We start from the raw sequence: 12,196 nt of genomic DNA on the forward strand, positions 1-12,196 counted from the left end.
GAATTTACAATCGATTTCAATTTCCGAACAGACTTCCTTAAGTACGTTCATGAGAATCACATATAATGGTAGTATGTCTGTCTCTTTTTATCACTAGATTCTCGGCGCGAGATTCAAACGAATATTATTAAAGGAATCATTTTAACTATTTGATTGAAGGCTAAGCAAGCCGATACGGTATCTATCCTTCCATTTTCCAGTACCTCTGTATTCCTTCAGCTTTATAATAAACGAAATAAAAAGCAATCTATTTCCCTATCTACCGAAAGTCCAGAAATTTCTACGAATCTACATATATTTTTCATGTATAATATATAAGGAGTTGGGGACCTGCCATCTTGTTTTACCATATTTCATGGCAGTCCGCCATTTTGTGAACAACTTTCAATAGTACATCGCATATTCTTATTGAAGCAATTTGCCAATGATTTAATTCACTTTTATTGACTCTATTATTTTATTTCATTTTAACAAATTAATTAATTTATTTTATTTAAAATTATATTAGTATGACTCATCGTCGTATGACTCATCATATAATTTATTGAAATATTCTGTTAACGAACACCTGCTGTATGACTCATCATCGTATGATTCATCATTGTATGACTCATTTTTATTTTATTTTATATTCGTATGATTCATCATTGTATGACTCATCATAAAATTTATAATTAAATTCATTTATTAAATTAAAATCTTTTATTAAATTGAACATTTGGCAATTTGAATTATTTTAATTTGAATTATTTTATTTTATTATATGAAACATTTTATTCAAATCAATTGATTTCTTGTATTTCATGAACTGTTGCCGCATCTGCGCGATACTTTACCGCTGCATCTGCGCAACTCTATTTTAATTATTTGCGATGGTATATAATTAACATATCTCCTTATATGATCTTCTCTCTCTAATATACTGGACAGCTTCATCTTTCTCTGATCTGCTATATGTACCAACGACCAAGGAGAGAAACCAAAGAATAAATATGTACTAAAGGATATTAAATAAATATACAAATTTGTACTTTTCCTACAATAAAGTGAACTTTTATTTCTTAACACGCACGATCCACAAGCATAATCCTTCGGAAAGCAGATAAATCCAGCGATCCAATCAAAGCAGTTAGGTCCAGAGCTCCCGGCGATCCCGAGGTATAGCCGGCATTGCGCAGGTTGCCTCAAAAGATAAATTGGGAGACGCACTTCGCTCATCTGTATGGTAAGCCCAGCAGGTCTGATCCTAGAATCAGAGAGTGAGGGAATAGTTACCGAAAACTGGAGAAGTAAGACGTAACATTATTTAAATTTCAACCGATCCTCTGAGAACGCTCAAAGCGTATCCTAGAGTGTAGCGTCGTTCGAGTTAGTCACTCGATGTGCATTGAGTAGCAAATTCTACTCCTCTGCCGCTTTCACGGAGAGCTTCTCTGAAAGAATTTCTCCGTGGATCCTGTGCCGCTGTGACGTGACGTCTTGCACATCGATACTAGACTCAGAATCTAAGACTCGCTCCTAGAGGATCTGTCGAAATAATAGAATTTATGCACTGGTTTACAAGTTAACTATCAAAACATTTCATGAATTTTATACTTATCTGAAGTAAGCCAGCCGCTATTACCCGTACCCTTGTCTGTATCCTTGAATCTCCAGACCTCTCGGTGCAGCCGCATGCTCCTGGAAATTCAAAATATGCTAAATAAATTATCACTCGTTGTATGACAATCTTCCTCGAATCCTACTTGTCCGTATACAGACTTTAAATTTTTCTTGGAATTGAATAATTTAAATTTCAACCGATCCTCTGAGAACGCTCAAAGCGTATCCTAGAGTGTAGCGTCGTTCGAGTTAGTCACTCGATGTGCATTGAGTAGCAAATTCTACTCCTCTGCCGCTTTCACGGAGAGCTTCTCTGAAAGAATTTCTCCGTGGATCCTGTGCCGCTGTGACGTGACGTCTTGCACATCGATACTAGACTCAGAATCTAAGACTCGCTCCTAGAGGATCTGTCGAAATAATAGAATTTATGCACTGGCTTACAAGTTAACTATCGAAACATTTTGTGAATTTTATACTTATCTGAAGTAAGCCAGCCGCTCTCACCCGTATCCTCGTCTGTATCCTTGAATCTCCAGACCTCTCGGTGCAGCCGCATGCTCCTGGAAATTCAGTATATGCTAGATAAATTATCATTCGTTGTACGACAATTTTCCCCGAATCCTACCTTTCCGTATACAGACTTTAAATCCTTCTTTGAGTTGAATAATTTAAATTTCAACCGATCCTCTGAGAACGCTCAAAGCGTATCCTAGAGTGTAGCGTCGTTCGAGTTAGTCACTCGATGTGCATTGAGTAGCAAATTCTACTCCTCTGCCGCTTTCACGGAGAGCTTCTCTGAAAGAATTTCTCCGTGGATCCTGTGCCGCTGTGACGTGACGTCTTGCACATCGATACTAGACTCAGAATCTAAGACTCGCTCCTAGAGGATCTGTCGAAATAATAGAATTAATGCACTGGCTTACAAGTTAACTATCGAAAACATTTTATGAATTTTATACTTATCTGAAGTAAGCCAGCCGCTCTCACCCGTATCCTTGTCTGTACCCCCTGAATCTCCGGACCTCTCGGTGCAACCACATGCCCCTGAAAATTCAAGATATATTAAATAAATCGTTAATTGCTGTACCCCAATGAACTGTATATAGCCGAACGTTTCAACCATTATATGAGAACGAGCGAGATATACCATCATAATCTACGTTCGTTTATCTCACAATAATCCATTAAGCCGTATTATTCGTCTTAACTCTATGAACCACCTTGCTGTGACTACATTTACCTTATAAAACCATTCATCTTAACAGGTACCTTTCTACGCATCATCGTAAGTAAACCCCTTTTGTGTTAAATCAATCGCATCAAACATACTAAATAGTCATAATCCCTCGGTAGATGGTTAACCCCCGCCGAACTTCTTCCGTTGGACGCGAAATTCCCCTCCGTGCCGCGGGTATACGCCGCAGGCGTGCCTCCCGGTCGGTACTTAGGCTCCCTACAGCTCGTCAGTTGTTTGCCGACGAGAACGACTTAACAAGCAGAGTAACAAGGTACTCTCCAGTGCGTAGTTTCGCGCCCTCCCGCGCATACCCTTATCGTCCTCCCCGAAACCCTCCAGCGGTTCTTCAAGAGGAACAACAGCCCAGAGCCAGGCCGCCATCGCCCAATTACTCCCCCATCCAGGATTCATCTAATCCCAGCTACTCTCCGGTCAGGACACCGGAAGATCTTCCTTCCATACCGGAAGAACGAAGACCCATAGAACAACGCACAGAACCTGAGGCTGGTCCATCCAACCCAGGTCAAGTTCTGGATCCCCCTGAACCAAATTTCTACCCGGAACCAGAGGACCTAGTCTTACCAAGCAGTATCCAACCCCTCGCAGGACTAACAGACGAAGATTTTATCGAGATCTACGAATACTTGCAGCGAGATAATTTCTTCAACAACCGCGAATAATAACCATATCTAGATATCGCCTTAGAAATCCTATAGAGAAGAACATTAACTACATACACACATCTATACGTATAACGATATACACTATCTACAACTATCAAATAATAACAATAATAACAATAATAAAAAATTTGTAAAGCTCTAAGGAAGTAAACTAATAAAAGAAAACAGATCAAAAAGGATAAATTGGGTCAGGTTCAACGCACCTAATTTATTTCCCATCGTCAATCCCTCTCCTGAAAGAAGCGCAAAAGATTCTTAGTCTCTCGGCGTCCTAGGGTATAGCCGGCTTGGCAGGTTGCCCTGAAAAAGAAATAGAGAGAAGTTACAATTGCGTAACAAATAAATACGTGAGAAGTTACGATCGAGACGTAACAACGAAATCTCAAAACGTAACATTGCTCTGTCTTGACTATCTTCTGAGTCTGGAACTTCTTCAATGGTAACTTCTCGATTGCTGTAGTTACTTATATTTTCGTATTCGGAAGGACGATCCCTTTCCGGCGGTTCAATTTGAGCTAGAGATTTTGTAGGTATCTGACCAGTATCCGTGATTCGTTTTCTGCGAGGAATTTGTGGTCGATATGAGAATATTGATTCGTCTGAAGAATGATTTCCTTCCTCTTCTACTGCGAATACAGGGATAGCAATATTAATAGGCGGATTCCTTGATAAAGCGTCAGCGTTATTATTTAAAGTTCCCTTTTTATATCGTATTTCGTATTGATATTCAGATAATTTAGTTCTCCATTTCCATAATCTAGAAGAAGGGTCTTTAATAGAATGCAACCATACTAATGGTTTGTGATCTGTTACTATAGTGAAGATTTTTCCATATAAATATGGTCTAAAATGAGTTACACAGTAGACAATAGCTAAACATTCCTTTTCTATTGTTGAATATTTTTGTTCTGCAGAGTTTAATACACGTGACGTGTAAGCGACGGGTAAATCTTTCCCTATTATTCCTTGACTGAGTACGCCTCCGACGGCATATCCGGATGCGTCAGTGGTCAATACAAAAGGTTTAGAAAAATCTGGATATTGCAGAATAGGTTCTGAGCATAATGAATTTCTCAGAATATCAAAAGCTTCAGTTTGTTTTTCTGTCCATTCGAATTTTTTATCTTTCTTTAAAAGATCAGTTAATGGTTTTGCGATTTTAGAGAAATTAGGAATAAATCTCCGGTAATATCCAGCTAATCCCAAAAATTGTTTAATATTCTTTTGGTTCTTTGGAATTGGAAAATTCATTACAGCTTTTACTTTAGCAGGATCGGGTCGAACTCCGTCGGATCCGATAATGTGTCCTAGATACATGACTTCGTTTTTTAAGAATTCGCATTTATCTGGCTGTAATTTTAAATTCGCAGTTCTTAATCTCTGCATTAATCTTTCAAATTTAATCTCGTGTTCTCTTAAAGATCTTGCGTATATGACGATGTCGTCCATATAAACAAATAATTCGTTCCCTTGAAGTCCTGAAAGAACGTTGTCCATTAGTCTCTGGAACGTTGCAGGCGCGTTTTTTAATCCAAATGGCATTCGCTTGAATTGATAGTGTCCATAAGGTGTGGAGAAAGCAGTTTTGTGAGCGTCTTTGGATGCCATAGGTATTTGGTGAAAACCGGATGCTAAATCCAATATAGAAAAATATTTTGCTGACCCGAGTTGGTCTAATATATCCGTTATATTCGGAAGAGGATATGCATCTCCTATAGTTTTCTCATTAAGGTTCCTGTAGTCGATGACCATTCGCCATCTTTTATTTCCTTGAGAGTCTGGTTTTTTAGGAACGATCCATAAAGGAGAATTATAAGGAGAAGCGGAAGCTTCTATAAGATCAGATGATAATAATTCATTCACTTGTCGATTGATCTCTTCTTTATGCACAGGAGGAAATCTGTATTGCTTAGTGTGAACAGGCACTTCATTAATAGTGGGAATATGATGTTGGGCTGCATTAGTAGCTTGAAGATGTTCATCGGGTAGATGAAATCTATCGGAGTGTTTATACACTAATAATTGAATACTATCTGACTCTTCTGGGTTCAGATGCTCGAGACGTAGAAGTTTTATAATGTCGGCTGTTCTATCTTTTGATTCTGGTGAAGCTTGATTAAAGTATATGGGATTATCTATTCCCTTGGCGAAATCCTCTCGAGGTTCGCATATTTCAGAATACAGAGGTTCGATTAATCTTTCGGAAAGCCCTCGGTTTCCGTTAGAATTATCGACTGAATCGCAAGTATCATAATCTTGCAATTGAATAAGAGGAATGTGGAAAATCAATTCTTCCTCGGAAGTATTGAATATTGGCATGTAAGCCTTTCCATTGTAATTATTAACGACGGCTTCACCGAAGTATACTCCTTTTACTGGAGTCTGACGAGGCACGTATCCAGTCTGTTTCTCTGGATTAGCAATGTAAAAATGACAAGGAGTTACTGTTCTCCCTTTGAGTCGTATTGCACCAGATTTTGAAAATGGTATTCTTGTATCCTCGTGTTGTATGTATTTGTCTCGATAATTTATTATGACAGCTCGTTCTTCCAAAAATTTATGGCCCAATATTCCATCCTGTGGAAATCCTATAGAATCCGATATGACGTGAAATTCCGTGAGATTGCCAAGTATCGGTATAGAGATAGCACCTAAGGTGACGACAGTTTCAGGAGATATTCCCTGTAAATATAAAAGATTACTCATGTCGAGAGAAACATGAGGTTTTAAACATTTTCGTTTAATAAGATTCAAGCCAGATCCTGAATCTATCATAAATTTGCAATCCGTAATCAATTCAGAGGAAGATAATGTCACCGTGGCTAAGTGCGTAGATTTCCGTTTATCATTTATTTGGCAGACTCTGGGGGTTGTGTCTCCTTTTCTTGAGGTGGATTTGCTTTTGCCGCTCTTTTTATATGATAAGTCGGACGTCCTTTTTGCAGGTCGTTCCGTCGGACGTCGCTTCTTTGCGGAACGCCTTGCTGGTTTCCCGAATTATTAAGTTGATTTCCTTCAAGAGCCTTTCGATAGGCTAATTTTCGACATTCCTGTATTAGATGTCCAGGTGTCTTACAGTATCGGCAGATTTTGGTTTGGAAATCTTGACGGGTTTGTTCCATCGGTGCATATGGCCTTGAAGAGTTTGAAGGTAGTGGCGGTGGTGAAGGTTTAAGTCCGTTAGAGCGATTATCACTGCTACCTATTTTATTTTTATTAAAATAATAATTTAAACGAGAGGAGTTATTCGGAGGATCAGCGCGAGGCTGGAAATTCGGGCGAAGGAAAGTTCGCTTGCGAATATTTTCTGCTTCTATAGTTTTTGATAACTGGACAGCAATGCTTATGCTATCTTTGAAATTATGTGGATGCTCTAATTTAACTCGTACTAGCAGATCAGAAGGGAGTCCGTTGATGAAGCTATTCAACGTTGCTGCTTCGATAGATTCTTTCGTTTGTTCATCTATATTTCCAAATGAATCTGTTTCTCCGTCTATAATTGCTGTTCGCAATTCTTGTACTCTGGAAATATAATCAAAAATATTTTCGTTTTGTTTCATGTATACGTTAGCTAGTTCTCCTCGATATTGATCAACTGATTTGTTTGATCCAAAAAGCAATTTTAATCTTTTGGTCAGTTCCAGGACAGTATGATATTCGTCTCCTTCTATGGCCGCGTAGGCGTGTCCCTGTAGTTTGTTAATAATTAATTGTACAAGATGATATTCGTGATATTGAGGTATTAATTCGAGGGCTCGTATACAGATTTTGCTGAAATGGTAAACGGACATTTTGTGACCGTCGAATTTTGGAATTGTATCAATAGCATCTTTAAGTCTTATCGGAGATGGTTGATCCATCATGTCGAAGTACTGAGAATCGTGTCGAGAATTTAATCGTTCCGTATCTTGATGAATATTTTTATTTTCTCCCTGTGAAATTTCCAATCGTGCAATTCGAGAGTTGATTTTTTCCATTTGGTTGACTATAGTGTTCATAGAAGAGAGTAATTCACTCATGGCTGGTGTTTCTTGATGTTCCATTTCTTCTTGCATCCTTGTTAATCGATCTTGTTTAATTTGTAAAGCATCGGCTTGTTCCTTTAATTGTCTTTCCTTCTCGCTCATTCTTTGTAAAATAATATCAGTTTCTTCGGGCGTATATGATTTCTTCGTAGCTCCTGCGGCTACTGAGCTGGCTGAGCTTGAGCGTGTCTGCATTATTAATTTTCTTGACGAAATGTTTCCTCTTGATTTAATCTTTCTTGAGGTTTAATCTTCTTATGAATCCTCTTGATTTCTTCCGTAGAATGTGGTAGTATGTTTTCAGATGAGCGCTGTTACGTTTTGAGATTTCGTTGTTACGTCTCGATCGTAACTTCTCACGTATTTATTTGTTACGCAATTGTAACTTCTCTCTATTTCTTTTTCAGGGCAACCTGCCAAGCCGGCTATACCCTAGGACGCCGAGAGACTAAGAATCTTTTGCGCTTCTTTCAGGAGAGGGATTGACGATGGGAAATAAATTAGGTGCGTTGAACCTGACCCAATTTATCCTTTTTGATCTGTTTTCTTTTATTAGTTTACTTCCTTAGAGCTTTACAAATTTTTTATTATTGTTATTATTGTTATTATTTGACAGTTGTAGATAGTGTATATCGTTATACGTATAGATGTGTGTATGTAGTTAATGTTCTTCTCTATAGGATTTCTAAGGCGATATCTAGATATGGTTATTATTCGCGGTTGTTGAAGAAATTATCTCGCTGCAAGTATTCGTAGATCTCGATAAAATCTTCGTCTGTTAGTCCTGCGAGGGGTTGGATACTGCTTGGTAAGACTAGGTCCTCTGGTTCCGGGTAGAAATTTGGTTCAGGGGGATCCAGAACTTGACCTGGGTTGGATGGACCAGCCTCAGGTTCTGTGCGTTGTTCTATGGGTCTTCGTTCTTCCGGTATGGAAGGAAGATCTTCCGGTGTCCTGACCGGAGAGTAGCTGGGATTAGATGAATCCTGGATGGGGGAGTAATTGGGCGATGGCGGCCTGGCTCTGGGCTGTTGTTCCTCTTGAAGAACCGCTGGAGGGTTTCGGGGAGGACGATAAGGGTATGCGCGGGAGGGCGCGAAACTACGCACTGGAGAGTACCTTGTTACTCTGCTTGTTAAGTCGTTCTCGTCGGCAAACAACTGACGAGCTGTAGGGAGCCTAAGTACCGACCGGGAGGCACGCCTGCGGCGTATACCCGCGGCACGGAGGGGAATTTCGCGTCCAACGGAAGAAGTTCGGCGGGGGTTAACCATCTACCGAGGGATTATGACTATTTAGTATGTTTGATGCGATTGATTTAACACAAAAGGGGTTTACTTACGATGATGCGTAGAAAGGTACCTGTTAAGATGAATGGTTTTATAAGGTAAATGTAGTCACAGCAAGGTGGTTCATAGAGTTAAGACGAATAATACGGCTTAATGGATTATTGTGAGATAAACGAACGTAGATTATGATGGTATATCTCGCTCGTTCTCATATAATGGTTGAAACGTTCGGCTATATATACAGTTCATTGGGGTACAGCAATTAACGATTTATTTAATATATCTTGAATTTTCAGGGGCATGTGGTTGCACCGAGAGGTCCGGAGATTCAGGGGGTACAGACAAGGATACGGGTAAGAGCGGCTGGCTTACTTCAGATAAGTATAAAATTCATAAAATGTTTTCGATAGTTAACTTGTAAGCCAGTGCATTAATTCTATTATTTCGACAGATCCTCTAGGAGCGAGTCTTAGATTCTGAGTCTAGTATCGATGTGCAAGACGTCACGTCACAGCGGCACAGGATCCACGGAGAAATTCTTTCAGAGAAGCTCTCCGTGAAAGCGGCAGAGGAGTAGAATTTGCTACTCAATGCACATCGAGTGACTAACTCGAACGACGCTACACTCTAGGATACGCTTTGAGCGTTCTCAGAGGATCGGTTGAAATTTAAATTATTCAACTCAAAGAAGGATTTAAAGTCTGTATACGGAAAGGTAGGATTCGGGGAAAATTGTCGTACAACGAATGATAATTTATCTAGCATATACTGAATTTCCAGGAGCATGCGGCTGCACCGAGAGGTCTGGAGATTCAAGGATACAGACGAGGATACGGGTGAGAGCGGCTGGCTTACTTCAGATAAGTATAAAATTCACAAAATGTTTCGATAGTTAACTTGTAAGCCAGTGCATAAATTCTATTATTTCGACAGATCCTCTAGGAGCGAGTCTTAGATTCTGAGTCTAGTATCGATGTGCAAGACGTCACGTCACAGCGGCACAGGATCCACGGAGAAATTCTTTCAGAGAAGCTCTCCGTGAAAGCGGCAGAGGAGTAGAATTTGCTACTCAATGCACATCGAGTGACTAACTCGAACGACGCTACACTCTAGGATACGCTTTGAGCGTTCTCAGAGGGTCGGTTGAAATTTAAATTATTCAACTCGAAAGAAAAATTTAAAGTCTGTATACGGACAGGTAGGATTCGGGGAAGATTGTCATACAACGAATGATAATTTATTTAGCATATTTTGAATTTCCAGGAGCATGCGGCTGCACCGAGAGGTCTGGAGATTCAAGGATACAGACGAAGGTACGGGTAAGAGCGGCTGGCTTACTTCAGATAAGTATAAAATTCATGAAATGTTTCGATAGTTAACTTGTAAGCCAGTGCATTAATTCTATTATTTCGACAGATCCTCTAGGAGCGAGTCTTAGATTCTGAGTCTAGTATCGATGTGCAAGACGTCACGTCACAGCGGCACAGGATCCACGGAGAAATTCTTTCAGAGAAGCTCTCCGTGAAAGCGGCAGAGGAGTAGAATTTGCTACTCAATGCACATCGAGTGACTAACTCGAACGACGCTACACTCTAGGATACGCTTTGAGCGTTCTCAGAGGGTCGGTTGAAATTTAAATTATTCAACTCGAAAGAAAAATTTAAAGTCTGTATACGGGCAAGTAAGATTCTGGGAAAATTGTCAATAGGCCTAGAATAAATCGAACTAATATACAGAGTTATTATCAAGGTTGATTAAGAATGATTATTATTTTATTATTTCCTTACCGGATGACGGGATCAATGGATGAATACAGGCACCGCTGCTCCTTCCCTGGGTTGCTCGACCTCGGTGAGAACCTGAAGAAGTGGCAAGGCAGCGCAGAGAATGGCCAAAGAGTCAGAGGTTGCTGGATGGTAGCACTTTATTAAAGTGTTAATGTTGATACAGCTCTCTTAATAGAGATTGAGACTAAGTCCCGAAAGAAAAAATCAAAATCGCGACTAAGTTATTTTCGAATAAGTTAAGGTGTCCGGTAGGCTTCTAGGTTTTTCCTCTTCGAGAGCTGGAGATCTGATGGCGTAGAGAGAGCTGTGTTAGAGGGCTGACCGACTTTGTCTAAAAGGCCCGGAGAGAGCAGCTGGGGTGCCTTAAATACCTTCCTCTGGTTCGACGTTTAATGGTAGGGAGAGGAGGTGGGCCTCTTCGGTGATTGGTGGGTCGGCTGCTGGAGCTATCCCTTCCTGCTATGAGTTTGCGATGTGGTGGGTGAGAGTTTCGTGGTAGGGATTGCAAGTCTTGAGTCTTAGATTTATTAAATAATTTTAGAATAATTTTTAATAATGATTTTTAACAATCAGAATTTTTTATAATATCATATTTATGTCATTAGAAAATTTGAGTTCGATTTATAGCAATTGTTTAAATTTTAAGTGATATTTTGGTAAATTCTGATGTATTAAACCATTATTATTACAATGATTTTCACAATGGTGCACATATAGTTAAAATTAATTAATTAATAATTAGTAAATTAATAATTAGTAATAATTAGTAAAGAAAAATTTAGCATTTGGATTGCAGATTCTAACGCAACGGATGCGAAGATGGCTTATCTCTTTTTCTAAAAATAGATCTGCTGGGTGTCCTTCGAAGAATGCTCACCGCATTCTTTCTCTTTATAAGACACATTAGTAACAGTAATATTTTTTAAATGAATTACCTTTTAAAATTCGTTTACGCGGATTAACCTGGCATATTACATGTATTATTCCCAGGTTTAATAATTATCTTAAGACTAATTATTGAGATTTATCATTTACAAGATATATTTTTATTTATTTAATAAAGGCTTCAACAATTAGAATTTTTGTGGTTTTATATGTATATATTTTAAAATTTTCAAAGTCGACTTTTAATAATTACTCAAGCCTATGAATAATATTTTAATAAATTCTAATGTGTTAAGCCATTATTATTACAATAAACTTTACAATAAAAATATATGGAAATTAATTATCGCTTCGCTTAATAGTTATTATGTTGCTAAAAGAAATTTTATTCTTACAATTCTCGGAACAACGTATGAAAAAGCGGCTCGTTTTACTTCTAAGAATGATCACGACGGATGTGCTCGAAGAATTCATTGCACGCTCTACCGTGATCTTTTATTCGAGAGGTCTTTTGATTCTGACAATATTTTATTCTTTGAAGATTTTCATTTGGGCGACTTTTATATTAGCACATATATATATATATATATATATATGTATAGATATGTATTCGCATATTGCTTATGAAAATTGGTTTCAGCAAGTTTTTACTGAATCGTATTTAATAATCATCGTATAAGATTAATAA

General features: G+C 38.6%; 2 protein-coding genes across 2 annotated transcripts; one reads left to right on the forward strand and one right to left on the reverse strand.

The window, feature by feature from the left end:
* Window positions 1-2,636: 2,636 nt before the first annotated feature.
* LOC112638965 (pollen-specific leucine-rich repeat extensin-like protein 3) lies at window positions 2,637-3,592 on the forward strand. Its single transcript, XM_025411622.1, has 2 exons — window positions 2,637-2,887; window positions 2,956-3,592. The coding sequence occupies exon 2, from the start codon at window positions 2,956-2,958 to the stop codon at window positions 3,517-3,519; it is 564 nt and encodes a 187-aa protein (XP_025267407.1). The 5' UTR covers window positions 2,637-2,887; the 3' UTR covers window positions 3,520-3,592.
* Window positions 3,593-8,177: 4,585 nt separating this feature from the next.
* LOC112638964 (pollen-specific leucine-rich repeat extensin-like protein 3) lies at window positions 8,178-10,734 on the reverse strand. The gene is made up of 3 exons (XM_025411621.1): window positions 10,624-10,734; window positions 8,890-8,909; window positions 8,178-8,821 (listed from the first exon to the last, which is right to left on the reverse strand). Exon 3 carries the CDS (start codon window positions 8,819-8,821, stop codon window positions 8,258-8,260), a length of 564 nt encoding a protein of 187 aa, XP_025267406.1. The 5' UTR covers window positions 8,890-8,909; window positions 10,624-10,734; the 3' UTR covers window positions 8,178-8,257.
* Window positions 10,735-12,196: the final 1,462 nt, after the last annotated feature.

The sequence above is a fragment of the Camponotus floridanus genome, unplaced genomic scaffold, assembly GCF_003227725.1.
Source record: "Camponotus floridanus strain SB8 unplaced genomic scaffold, Cflo_v7.5 scaffold409, whole genome shotgun sequence".
NCBI classification, from domain to species: Eukaryota; Metazoa; Arthropoda; class Insecta; order Hymenoptera; family Formicidae; genus Camponotus; species Camponotus floridanus.